Source organism: Pelophylax lessonae (assembly GCF_965119305.1).
Source record: "Pelophylax lessonae genome assembly, chromosome: 2".
In the NCBI taxonomy this organism is placed as follows: Eukaryota; Metazoa; Chordata; class Amphibia; order Anura; family Ranidae; genus Pelophylax; species Pelophylax lessonae.
The window spans coordinates 628,989,623-629,004,417 of NC_138769.1; the positions used below are offsets into that span (position 1 = coordinate 628,989,623).

At 44.4% G+C, this 14,795-nt stretch overlaps 1 protein-coding gene across 1 annotated transcript in view; it reads right to left on the bottom strand.

The window, feature by feature from the left end:
* The window catches only part of MTIF3 (mitochondrial translational initiation factor 3), a 33,696-nt gene extending 19,908 nt beyond the window's left edge, over window positions 1-13,788 (bottom strand). The window contains exons 1-2 of the mRNA XM_082245503.1: window positions 13,689-13,788; window positions 4,664-5,154 (exon numbers count right to left, since the gene is read on the bottom strand). Of these exons, the coding sequence (XP_082101629.1) occupies window positions 4,664-5,154; window positions 13,689-13,690 (493 nt within the window). The 5' untranslated portion in view covers window positions 13,691-13,788. The remainder of the gene's footprint in view (window positions 1-4,663; window positions 5,155-13,688) is intronic.
* Window positions 13,789-14,795: the final 1,007 nt, after the last annotated feature.

A 14,795-nucleotide genomic window follows, 5' to 3' on the forward strand; every position in this document is an offset into this window, starting at 1 on the left:
AATCAATGGGCTGCTATGCCTGTGCAAATGTGGGCCGCCAACCCGCATACATGTGAACCGCCAACCCGCATACATGTGAACCGCCAACCCGCATACATGTGAACCGCCAACCCGCATACATGTGAACCAGGCCTAAAGCAATAGTAAAGTCATTAATAGATAAAAACACCGGTCCTCCTGCAGGTTTAACCACTTCTGGATCGCAAGGATTTGCCCCTTTAAAGACCAGGCCATCGGATCAGAGCGCCAGGACCAGTCATCACCAGGTAGGCCAGACACTGCTTGATGGCTATATAATAATGTAATGTGGGCTGCTATGCGTGTGTGTGTATGTGTATGTATGTATATATATATATATATATATATATATATATATATATATATATATATATATATATACTGTGTATATATATATATATATATTAGAGCTGCACGATTCTGGCCAAAATGAGAATCACGATTTTTTAGCTTGGAATAAAGATCACGATTCTCTGTGTAACAAAAAAAAAAAAATTGGGATAACTTTACTGTTACGTTTTTTTTTTTTTTTTATTCATTAAAGTCTATTAATTGCGTTTGAAAGACTGCTGCGCAAATACAGTGTGACATAAAATATTACAACAATCGCCATTTTTTTTCTGTAGGGTCTCTGCTAAAAAATATATATAAAATGTTTGGGGTTCTAAGTACTTTTCTAGCAAAAAAAAACTGATTTTAACTTGCAAGCAACAAGTGTCAGAAAAAGGTCCAGTCTTTAAGAGGTTAAACTTCCTTTCTCCCTGGCAGAGGGAAGGAAAAGATACAATGTAAACATTTTTGTTTATAGTTACTGGGAGAGCTGTGTGAGTGAATGAGTCATCCAGCTCACTGAAATGTATCAATTCACAAGTCAGACCCAGGAGCAGATAAACTCGGTATTTTAAAAATGCCACAATAACAATACCGTGGCTATGCAATACCGCGATATATCGAATTACCGAAAACCGGCATATGTCTAGTGGAACCCTGCTCATGGCGGAGCGGCAGGGTTTTAGGCTCGCAGCGGCAGGGGAGTACCCCCCCCCCCTTTTTTTTTCTCTCCCCATCTTCAACCCGGCCTCTCCACTTCCCACATCTTCCCCTGTGTTTCTTTTTTGGGCAAGTATGTGCCATTTCATTCCTTTTAATAAACGCAAAAGTGCTCCATGGGTATGTATATCCGGTTAAGAAAGTCAACTCGTTTGTTGGTTCTTCATTTTGCGTACAGGGTGGCACGGGGGGTCCTTGCTGGTAGATAGATAGATCCCGGTGGGACTTTCCCCTCACCCCTGGTACTATGGTTATAGGTCTTCGGTGTTCACTCTCCCTACGTTATATTTTTGGGATTACAATATGGTTTAATTACACTTTTCATGGGACTTGTAAATAATATTACACTAAAGTGCAACTGTGCAATAAATATGTAAAATGTATAACTCCCATGAGAGTTGTTAATAGTGAAGGTGAATGAAATTAAATGGTGATAGTGATCAAAAAGTAAATCATTAAGTGGTGATAAATAATATAGGTAATATTTTAAAGTGCTTTATGGTCCTGTATAGGACCTAATAATTAGTGTTGAAAAGGAACTCAAGTGAACAAGCTGTAGCTTAGTATAGTGATATATAGTGAAGGACGAATGTGAAAAGTGCTTAAAGATATAAATAATATCACTAGAATTTGCCAATCATATAAATAAGTAAAAATCCCCTATGGATCCTGTTCCAAGGTATGGCTGGATGAAGACAATCTAAAAATTCACAGTATAAAACCAGCAGAGCACCACATATAAACCAATCTATAAATAATCTAAGAGATACGTAATATAAAATTATAAGAACAGCAGGAAACCGCATATAAAACTCAAATATAGGAAGTAGCAGCGATTAATATCCAGAGTGTCTCAATAAATATAGTAAAATATAGTCCAAAAAATAATAAGCAGTCCAATATATCAAGAAGAATGTCTTTCACAGTATATTTGAAAGTACTATGATGATATAACATTCACAAGTGACTCCGGTGCAAAGAGAGATAATTTCCCAAAAAAGTGACTTCATTGCAGGTGCCTCAATACGTCTCTTTAAGGGTGCCAAATAAGGTGATCACTCTGTGCTCCCCGCACCCCCAGGACCGCACCCCGGAAATAATTACCCCTGCAGGGATAACAGGCCTTGGGTACACTATTGCCTCTCATGGCCTTCGGATCCCCTCTGGTTTTCCTGGACGGTCCTGTACCTCTGGAGTTATGTCCTATAGCCTGCCCGAGTCTGGTCTTACTGGACTTTGCATGTGCACTCCACGGGTATGTATGGGGAAAAAAGGGCCTCACATAGAGTAGTATTGTCTGGTAAACCGTTTATTACATCAAAAATAATACTCACAATATGAGCGATATCAATCAGCAGGAAGAAAACAATAGCGGTCGCGCACTTCCGGGACGCCGTGCGTTCCACAGACCGTATATGTGTTCCAACCAGGCGGATGTGATGTGATGATGCTCTACGCATTTCGTCTGTCCGACGTCATCAGGACACTCAAATATACTTCCTATATTTGAGTTTTATATGCGGTTTCCTGCTGTTCTTATAATTTTATATTACGTATCTCTTAGATTATTTATAGATTGGTTTATATGTGGTGCTCTGCTGGTTTTATACTGTGAATTTTTAGATTGTCTTCATCCAGCCATACCTTGGAACAGGATCCATAGGGGATTTTTACTTATTTATATGATTGGCAAATTCTAGTGATATTATTTATATCTTTAAGCACTTTTCACATTCGTCCTTCACTATATATCACTATACTAAGCTACAGCTTGTTCACTTGAGTTCCTTTTCAACACTAATTATTAGGTCCTATACAGGACCATAAAGCACTTTAAAATATTACCTATATTATTTATCACCACTTAATGATTTACTTTTTGATCACTATCACCATTTAATTTCATTCACCTTCACTATTAATCAACAACTCTCATGGGAGTTATACATTTTACATATTTATTGCACAGTTGCACCTTAGTGTAATTTTCAACTAATTAGGTAGTAATTCACAGGCAGCGCCATACACCTCCCCCTTTTTCCTTTATTTTTCACAATACATCCTAGGATTATAGTTCTAGAGGTAGGCTGCAGCCAGCCATATTTGGATTCTAGTATATCCTAAGCGCTGATTTTTTATACATTTGTATAATAATATTGTTTAACCACTTAAGCCCCAGAAGATTTTACCCCCCTCCTGACCAGGGCCTATTTTGCGATTTGGCACTGCGTGATTTTAATGTACAATTGTGCGGTCGTGCGACGCTGTACCTAAACGAATTTGACGTCCTTTTTTTCCCACAAACAGAGCTTTCTTTTGGTGGTATTTGATCACCTGTGCGATTTTTTGATCATGCGCTATAAACAAAAAAAAAGCGTGAATTTTGCAAAAATAACAATATTTTTCACATTTTTATATGAAATTACATTTTCGGCCAATTTGTTTTATGCTACATATGTTTGGTAAAAAAAAAAAAAAAAAAAAAAAAAAAAAAAAAATCGCAAAAAGCGTATTTTGATTGGTTTGCGCAAAAGTTATTGCGTTTACTAACAAAGGGAAAGATTTTTGTAATTTTTGTTGTTTTTTTTTTTAACGCGTAATGGCGGCGATCTGCGATTTTTTGGTGTACTGCGACATTGTGGAGGACAGATCGGACCCTTGACTGACATTTTTGGGGTTACCAGTGACATTACTACAGTAATCAGTGCTATAAATATACACTGTTACTGTAAAATTACACTGGCAGTGAAGGGGTTAACTTTTTTTTGAGAGGGAGGGGTTATGTGTGTGATTGGCTGTGGCTTGAGGTGTAGGAACAGTGATCAACGGTCCTACATAGTAGAACCGTATGATCACTATTCCTACACAGGGGAGAACGACAGGCGGCTTGTTTACATTAGCCGCCTGCCTTTCTCCCTCTCCACGGACGATCGCGAGTGACCGGCGGACGATTGGGTCCGCCGGTCACGCGCGCGGGGGGGGGGGGGGGGGGGGTCCGTGACCGCTCGGGAGCACGCCTCCGGCGGCGCGTGCTCGCTCCTGAGACCCTCACAGGCTAGCGACGTAGTACTACATCGCTTTGCCTGTGAGGGGCTGACCGCTGCAGTAAATAGTCGTGCAGCGGTCGGCAAGCGGTTAAGACTGCCACCTCTAACATTCTGTGTTCTGTAACCTTATGATTCATGATGGAAGTTACATTGTACTGTTTGTGATCCCTGTATTGTCTTTTTATTGCATACCTTTAAATAAAAAAAAAAAAAAAAACAATGGCGCAGAAAAATGCCAATCACTGCAACACGTGTGAAAAAGTCCTGAAAGGGAGTTTACAACTTTTTGAGATTTCCTTCACACCAGAAAATGGAGACACCTGTCTTGGAGGAGATTTCCCTTACTTGCTGTTGTGTTTACAGGACATGAAATGAAAGGAGACCTGTTCATTGGGGCACAGGCAGAACAAATAAAGAGTAATGGTTAAAACCTTTATCCAACGCTATCCAAAATGTAAAAGAAATATAAGGTTGTGGCTTTATATACACTTTAGATTTAGTCTGCAAACTTTTAATGGTAAATGTGGATTTACTTGTAGAATACTTACTGGGGCCAGAGGAGAGTTTCTGCTTCTCCCTTAGCTTGGTCTGCTCTTCAAAGAGCTGTTTGCCGGTTATCAATCTGTAGATTGGAGGATCAGCATTTTCTCTGAACACCACCAGTTTGAGGTCACGCTCTTCCATGATCTGAATTGCTTTATTTCTGCTCATCTTTCCCATGTCCTCTCCATTTTCACTTATCACTTGGATATAATTATAAGGGATTAACCTTCCCACATTTCCAATAACCTTTTTAGCATTAGGGTTTTCTTTTTTCTTTCTAATGGGCTGTCCTCCTGGCTCCTGATTAGCCGTACAGTTGAATCTTACTCCAGCCACCAGCGCTCCTGTCTGCACACATGCCACAGGGTTCCATGGCTGAGGACTCTGTACCCTGAACCACTGGCTGAAAAATCGAAGGTGTCTTTCACAGGAATATAGTCCTTGATTTGCAGCTTGACAAACAAGTTTCTTCAAGTGAATCCTACACAGCGACATCCTACAAAAAAATATTAATATTATTAAACACATTTTATTTAGATAAATCCAAGAACCTTTGGACAAAGATGTTTTTCTACCACTTACCCTCTGGTACATTTTAAAGTCTTTCCAACCCCCGGCAAGGCTGAATACAAAGGAGATGATCACAAGAAAAAGTATGTGAACCCTTTGGAATGATATGGATTTCTGCACAAATTGATCATAAAATGTGATCTGATCATCATCTAAGTCACAACATAGACAATCACAGTCTAGAAAAAAAACTGGAAACCACCACCTAAAAGGAGGATCTTCCAGAAAAACGGGGGAGAGGGGATGTTTTTGATGCTTAGTGTTAAAGAAAAATGTGATTCCCTGTTCACACTAAGGCGACCTGGTCGCCTCACAGGTCGCCGTAGGTCGCCTCCCATAGGGAAGCTGCGGACACGTTCTAATAGGAGCGACACAAGTCGCTCCGACTTAGAAAAAGGGTCCGGAGCTTCTTTGGGGCGACCAGGAGGCGACCGCCATAGACTTCAATGTTATGAAGTCCGTGGCGGCCGCTCCGAGGTCGCGGCGCGAAGTAGCATCGCCCCTATGTGAACGGGGCCTCAAGCAAAAGGTATAAATAAAATGTACCAAACTTTATTTACAAAATTAGTACAACATTTTTTTGTGTACTAATTGTGTAAATAAAGTTTGGTACGTTTTATTTATACCTTTTGCTTCACATTTTTCTTTGAGAGCCGGTTCACACTGGGGCGACTTGTCAGGCGACCTGGTCGCCTGACAAGTGGCCTGCCATAGATTAGCACAGGACCCGTTCTAATAGGAGCGACACACATCGCTCCGACTTAGAAAAAGGGTCCTGTGCTACTTTGGGGCGACCTGGAGCGACCTGCATTGACTTCAATGATATGAAGTCTGTGCATGCCGCTCCGAGGTAGCGGTGCGTGCTGTGCACCGCGACTTCACAGGTCGCCCTGGCAAGTCGGGTCGCTCCTATGTGAACCGGCTCTAAAGCCCCGTACACACGTACCGATTTTCGGCTTGTTAGTATGATGCTTCCGACAGCCGACAGCGCACTTTCGGCTGAACAGAATCTGTCGTGCAAGCATTAAAATTTTTGTATGCCGACACCAGAACGCCCGATTGTTCGCCAGTCAGTACAGATTTCGGCCGACAGACAGCAGATTTGCAAGACTGAGCATGCTCAGAAAAGAAAAGACAAGGAAAGTTAACCATCACATGACATCACTTCTGCAGTCGGCTGTTGTTGGCCGACAAAATTCGTGTGCAGTCTTTTGCACTTTTCAACAGACAAGACGGCCCTGGACAAAAGACGGCCGATTGTTCGGCCGACGATCGGTACGTGTGTACGGGGCTTAACACTAAGCATCAAAAACATCCCCTCTCCCCCGTTTTTCTGGAAGATCCTCCTTTTAGGTGGTGCTTTCCAGGTTTTTCCTATTTTGATTGGGATGGATGCAAGAATACAATAATTTACATAGGAGTGCTACTGAGCAATGATACATTAATGACAATCACAGTCTGCTTAAACTAATAACACAAAGAATGAAATGTTGCCATGTTTTTATTGAACACACCATGTAAACATTCACAGTGCAGGTGGAAAAAGTATGTGAACCCCTAGACTAATGACATCTCCAAGAGCTAATTGGAGTGAGATGTCAGCCAACTGGAGTCCAATCAATGAGATGAGATTGGAGGTGTTGGTTACAGCTGCCCTGCCCTATAAAAAACACACCAGTTCTGGGTTTGCTTTTCACAAGAAGCATTGCCTGATGTGAATGATGCCTCGCACAAAAGAGCTCTCAGAAGACCTACGATTAAGAATTATTGACTTGCATAAAGCTGGAAAGGGTTATAAAAATATCTCCAAAAGCCTTGCTGTTCATCAGTCCACGGTAATGCCCCATACACACGTGCACATTATCTGAAGACTTGTCTGCAGACTTACCAAAACCATATAATATGAGGTCAAACCTAAACACTTTCAATTTGTATGCAATCCGGCAGGCCCTTGCACTACATAGAAAAGGTAAATCTGAAGACAAAAGTCTTCAGATAATCTGCACGTGTGTATGTGGCATAAGACAAATTGTCTATAGATGGAGAAAGTTCAGCACTGCTGCTACTCTCCCTAGGAGTGGTCGTCCTGTAAAGATGACTGCAAGAGCACAGCGCAGACTGCTCAATGAGGTGAAGAAGAATCCTAGAGTGTCAGCTAAAGACTTACAAAAGTCACTGGCAAATGCTAACATTCCTGTTCGCGAATCTACAATACGTAAAACACTAAACAAGAATGGATTTCATGGGAGGATACCACAGAGGAAGCCACTGCTGTCCAAACAAAACATTGCTGCACGTTTACAGTTTGCACAAGAGCACCTGGATGTTCCACAGCAGTACTGGCAAAATATTCTGTGGACAGATGAAACCAAAGTTGAGTTGTTTGGAAGAAACACACAACACTATGTGTGGCGAAAAAGAGGCATAGCAGACAAACATCAAAACTTCATTCCAACTGTGAAGTATGGTGGTGGGGGCATCATGGTTTGGGGCTGCTTTGCTGCGTCAGGGCCTGGACAGATTGCTATCATCGAAGGAAAAATGAACTCCCAAGTTTATCAATACATTTTGCAGGAGAACTTAAGGCCATCTGTCTACCAGCTGAAGCTCAACAAAAGATGGGTGTTGCAACAGGACAATGACCCAAAGCATAGAAGTAAATCAACAACAGAAGAAAATATGCCTTCTGAAGTGGCCCAAGTCAGAGTCCTGACCTCAACCCGATTGAGATGCTGTGGCATGACCTCAAGAAAGCGATTCACACCAGACATCCCAAGAATATTGCTGAACTGAAACAGTTCTGTAAAGAGGAATGGTCAAGAATTACTCCTGACCATTGTGCACGTCTGATCTGCAACTACAGGAAACGTTTGGTTGAAGTTATTGCTGCCAAAGGAGGTTCAACCAGTTATTAAATCCAAGGGTTCACATACTTTTTCCACCTGCACTGTGAATGTTTACATGGTGTGTGCAATAAAAACTTGGCAACATTTCATTCTTTGTGTGTTATTAGTTTAAGCCCCCGTTCACACTGGGGCGACCTGTAAGGCGACCTGGCCGCCTCACAGGTCGCCTGCCATACAGAAGCTATGGACCCGTTCTAATAGGAGCGACACAAGTCGATCCGACTTAGAAAAAGGGACCGGAGCTTCTTTGGGGCGACTCGGAGCGACCTGCATAGACTTCAATGTTATGAAGTCCGTGCCGGCCGCTCCGAGGTCGCGGGGCGAGCAGCGCGCCGCGACCTGTGAGGTCGCCCGGCAAAGTCGGGTCGCTGCAATGTGAACGGGGCCTAAGCAGACTGATTGTCTATTGTGACTTAAGCCTCGTACACACGCACCGATTGTTGGCCGACTTTTGTCCAGTGTTGTTGTGTTGGTTGAAATGTGCTCTAGACCAGTGGTTCTCAATTCCGGTCCTCGGGACCCACCAACAGGCCAGGTTTGCAAGATAACTAAATTACATCACAGGTGATCTCATTTGCTGCTCAGTGATTGCAGTATTCTAGTCTGCATCCCCCAAGGTAATACTTAAAATCTGGCCTGTTAGTGGGTCCCGAGGACCGGAATTGAGAACCACTGCTCTAGACTGCACACAAATTTTTTCAGCCAACAACAACCAACTTCAGAAGTGATGTCATGTGCTGGTTTACTTTCCGTGTGTTTTTTCTTCTCTGAGCATGCCCAGTCTTGCTCATCTGATTTTTGTCTGCCGAAATCTGTACTGACTGACGAACAATCGGCCGTTGTGTTGACGGCCAACAAAAATGTTATAGCCTGCACACCAGATTTTGTTCGGCCGAAAAGTCGGCAGTCGGTTGTTGGAAGCATCATACTAACAAGCCGACAATCGGCCAATTGGACGTTGGCCGTAAATTTACGGCCAACAATCGGTGCGTGTGTACGAGGCTTTAGATGATGATCAGATCACATTTTATGACCAATTTGTGCAGAAATCCATATCATTCCAAAGGGTTCACATACTTTTTCTTGCAGCTATAGATATTCCACCAGGCAGACCCTACAGGATTCTATAGGAGTCGATCTATAACCAAGATTCACACATGGGTGAAAGTTGTGTGATTTTTAGCAAAAAGAAAACTATGTTATAATGTGCATACTGTATGTACATTTTTAGTGGGTGAGGTTTAATGCCAAGGATAAATATAGTATTCTTTTTATACTGTATACTTTTTTTTTTTTATCCGAGAGTACCAGTACCGATACCTTGCAGTGCGATATGGGTCCATACAAAATGAATGGCTGCAAATCGCATTGCAAAGAATTTCATGTGATTTGAACAGAAATGAGGTACGATTCCTGTCCAAATCGCATCGGTTTCCCACACTGCTCCTGTGTGAACATAATGATTTTAAGGTGGTTTTCAGAGGTCAGGAGTGGTGAGGGAAACCTTCCTGCAGGACAGGTTTGGGCTTGGGCTCCTCCTGCCTTTCCCATGGCTTTGTTCCACGCATCTCCAGTGGCTCTACCCCCCCCCCCCCCAGCGGTTCCAACCATTCACTGCACCCCCCTCCCCCCCGGTCCCGCTGTACCAGATTGCCATGATCCCCCCCCCCCCTGTCAGACACGGAAAAGCAACTTTACCGATCCGGGGATTTGAAACCCCCACAGCTTTCTCTCCTCTCCTTGCAGGGCTAACAGTACGGGCTAGACAGCTTCTGACTGGTCAGCACCATCCATGTGATGGTGCTGACCAATTAAAATCCCTGTAGTCCAGAATGTCAGGCTGGGGGGAGAGAGCCGCAGGACATACGGGGAATAAAGCTATGAAAGAGTTAGCAGAAGACCAACCGGCAGCCGTCCACAGTCAGATCGGAGGCCAGAGCTGGTGGAACCCGCCATGCAGGGAGGTTTCCCCACACACTAAAATCACAAGCCTGGGTTCACACGGGAGGGGTGCGGGAAACTGTATGCGATTCAGACAGAAATAGCACTGTATTCCAGTTCAAATCGCATGCAATTTTTTTTCAATGCAACTTGCGCCCATTTATTTTGTATAGACGCAAATCTCACCGCAAAGTATTGGTTTCGGGAGCATTTTTAAACGCTCTGTGTGAGAGAAGCCTGGAAAAGAAAACCAATGCAGCCATCGCATCTACTGTAGGAATTGATAAGCTGCAATATAATAAATGTTTGCTTTTGGGTTTAATACTGCTTCCATGGAGAATTAAGATACATACCTGTGCACTACCGCATTGACATGCAAACAAGGTGTGGGTGAAAAGTGCTTCAATGGGTGTTGTATGTCCTAATGATGGCAATGACAGCGCATAAAACACATACATTTCTAGCACATGGCAACTGCTCCTATAGCAACTTCAAGTGTGTTCAAGATTTTATTGGCTGACAGATCCCAACAAAGAATCGCCAAAACGCACGAAAATGCATTAAAGCGGAACTAAAATGCATTGATTTACCGGTTTCAAAAAGCAGTTACATTCAAGGCATGCCCCGTTGTCTCAACAAAACTGTCAAGCCATGAATTAGCTGGTGTCATAACTGGTCACATGTGCAGCACCATGACAATTGCAGAGCAAACAGAGGTGAAGATGGCAGCTTCCTTGCTGTAAAGGACGGGAGGGTTTAGTTCAGCTTTTAACCACCTCCCGCCCGTTGTATAGTAAAAAGACAGCGAGCGGGATCCCCTCTTGTTCTGGGATGACATCATATGATGTCGGCCCAGTGTCACTGCTCTCTCACATCCTCGCAGGGGCGCGCAGCGCGGCGATCCAAGGACACGGCGTGACCACGATATCAGTAAAGAGCTGATGACGCGGCACTTTATCCATGTGATTGGCTGTGTGCAATCACATAAGTGCCGTTGATCAGCTCTCCTCGCCTCACACTGACGGAGTGAGAGGAAAGGAGAGCTGATCAGCAGCATCTTCTCACAGGGGAGACTTGTACAGGTAATCAGGGCACTGATCATCAGTGCAGCCCCAGCAGTGCTCATCAGTGACACCAATCAGTGCCCATCAGTGGCACCAATCAGTGATGCCAGTCTGTGCCTGCTCATCAGTGATGCCAGTCAGTACCCATCAGTGCCTGCTCATCAGTGCTTGCCTATCACAACCACGTCATTAATGAAGGAGAAAATTTTACAAAATTTAAACTCAAATCTAAATTCAAAACTTTAAAAAAAAAAAGAAACCCAGCGGTGATCAAATACCACAAAAAGGAAGCTCTATTTGTGTAAAAAGATATATATTAAAATTTCATATGGGTACAGTGTAGCATGAAAGCACAATTGTTATTCAAAGTGTGACGCGTTGAAAGCTGAAAATTGGCCTGAGAAGGAAGGGGGTAAAAATGCCCAGTATTGAAGTTGTTAAAGCAACGCATTCTGAAAGGTGTCATCCCTGCCTTCAGCAGAGCGGTGAATGGATGTCCTGCACACTCTCACCCATCTAGCAGCCTGACATACACATTATTATTATTAATACAGTCATTTATACAGTACTTTACATATATATTATACATTCACATCAGTCCCTGCCCTCAAGGAGCTTACAATCTAAGATACCTAATACAGATGGGCTTGGGCATGTTTGAGTGCCCACGTGCCTGATCCCGCCAGAAAGCGGGCACTGCACTACGCCAATCACAGGCACTGAGACATTTCCTGATCTCTGCAGCTGCGGATCAGGAAATGTCTCACTGCCTGTGATTAGCAGAGTGCAGTGTCGCCTAGCTTGCGGGATCAGGCACGTGGGCACTCAAAAACACCAGAGCCCATTCCTAGTCTCTAACTCCCATTCATATACTAGGGCCAATTTAGACAGGAGCCTATTAACCTACTGCAGGGCTCCACCAATCCCATGTGCCAGGTCGCATTGGTCACTAGAAACTGATTCTGGGCGCCTAGGATTTCAGCTGTCTGCTGTCAGGCATCAGGACGCCGCGTCGCTGATCCAGAGATTTGAAATCCCCCGCCAGCTCCTATCCATACTTCTCAGTGTAAGGACAAGAGGTATTCTAATTGGTCAGCACCGTCACATGAATGGCGCTGACCAATCAGAGCTGGCTGCCTCTTCTCCACTTTCAGCACATCCATAGGATGCACTGCTCGACTTCTGCCACTGTCAGCCTCCTTGTTGCAGTCCCCCGTCACACATCTATTTGACATCGGGTAACAGTGCCAGGTCCGTGGCTGAGCGGTGTGTGAGACGGGGGAATGGTGTGCCGGCCCTGGGCTCTGCACAGAATTTCATGCGACAGCCGCTCCCCATCCCTCTGCTCCAACCTGCCTGCGTGTCACTGCTTCCTTAGCCCCTGGGGGAGGTGGGAATGCAGACTGAGCCCATCCTGCCATGGCTGAGGGAAGGGCACCACCTACAAATAGTTGGGGGGCACAGTTTACCTTTAATTGGCCAGGTGTGGGAGAACCCCCCTCTATAGACAGGTGTGTGGGGGAGCAGAGCAGGCCATTTTCTGGGTGTATGTGATGAGGGTGTAGAGTGCTGGAATCCAGAGGATTCCTCTGTACACACTATAGAGCGGAGGGGACCTCACTGTACATATACAAATCTGACTGAGACACTCACTCTCTCCCTCTTTTTTTCTTTCTCACCCCCCCCCTTCTATCCCCCTATCTCCCCTTCTCCCACCCCCTATATCTCCCTCGAGCTCCCCTTCTCCCACCCCCCTTCTATCCCCTATCTCTCCCTTGATCTCCCACCCCCCTTCAAATCCCCCTAAATCTCCCACCCCCCTATCTCTCCCACCCTCTAAATCTCCACTTCTCCAACACCCCCTCTCTTCTATCCCACCTCTATCTCCCCTTCTCTTGCCCCCCCTCCCTCTCCCCTTCTCCCTCCCCCCATCTCCTACCCCCCTCCCTCTCCATCTATCTCTCCTTTCCCACCCCCCCTCTCTCCCTCTCCTACTCCCCCCCCCCCCCATCTCTCCCTCGTTCTCCCCGTCTCCTACGACCCTTCCCCCTTGCTCTCCCACTCCCCTTCTCTACCTCCCCCTCCTCTCCCTTTCTTTTTTTCTCTATCCTCTTTCCATTTTTCTCTCTCTTTTTTTTCTGGGCACCCACCAGCTGATTTAAAAGACTGGCTCCTAACTCTTTTAGCTGGCTTCTAGACTCAAAGAAAATGTGTCAGCCCTGACCTATTAGGTATACAAGAATTACTCTACCCAAACAATGGCTGTTCTCCAGAGTGCAGCCTGCTCACACAAGGTTACCATACACTGTACAATACAAAACTGCTTCTCATGGATGGAGAAAACAGCACTGCCCCCCACTATACACTGCTCACATTTCTACTGAAATAAAAGTCATCTAAACAAAGTACAAAGCCATGGATAACCGCTGCACATAGAGGAGACATGATCATTAGATCGCCTCAGACATATATAATCAGGAGGCCCCACTGAATCCCCGGCCTCTCCTACAGAAGTGACGGCAGAACTGTCCAGCTACACGGGCACTTACATCCGCTACAGCCGGGAACCAACCAATCACAGCACCGTGACCTCAGGATGAGCAACCTAGAGAACCCGCCCCCTGCCGCCGCCCACGTGACCAGCTGTCACATGACCGCTATAGACAGCTAGCTCGGGAGATGTGTAAATGTATATGCGCACATAGTGCGAGCCATCACCCTATCCCTCAGACAGACACCTATTACCCCATGTCTTCATTCCAAGGGCAAATAAAACTTTTCCCTCAGACAGACACCTATTACCCCATGTCTTCATTCCAAGGGCAAATAAACTTTTCCCTCAGACAGACACCTATTACCCCATGTCTTCATTCCAAGGGCAAATAAAACTTTTCCATCAGACAGACACCTATTACCCCATGTCTTCATTCTAAGTGCAAATAAAACTTTTCCATCAGACAGACACCTATTACCCCATGTCTTCATTCCATGGGCAAATAAACTTTTCCCTCAGACAGACACCTATTACCCCATGTCTTCATTCCATGGGCAAATAAACTTTTCCCTCAGACAGACACCTATTACCCCATGTCTTCATTCCAAGGGCAAATAAAACGTTTCCATCAGACAGACACCTATTACCCCATGTCTTCATTCCAAGTGCAAATAAAACTTTTCCCTCAGACAGACACCTATTACCCCATGTCTTCATTCCAAGGGCAAATAAAACTTTTCCCTCAGACAGACACCTATTACCCCATGTCTTCATTCCAAGGGCAAATAAAACTTTTCCCTCAGACAGACACCTATTACCACATGTCTTCATTCCAAGGGCAAATAAATCTTTTCCCTCAGACAGACACCTATTACCCCATGTCTTCATTCCTAGGGCAAATAAAACTTTTCCCTTAGACAGACACCTATTACCCCATGTCTTCATTCCAAGGGCAAATAAAACTTTTCCCTCAGACAGACACCTATTACCCCATGTCTTCATTCCAAGGGCAAATAAAACTTTTCCCTCAGACAGACACCTATTACCTCATGTCTTCATTCTAAGTGCAAATAAAACTTTTCCATCAGACAGACACCTATTACCCCATGTCTTCATTCCAAGGGCAAATAAACTTTTCCCTCAGACAGACACCTATTACCCC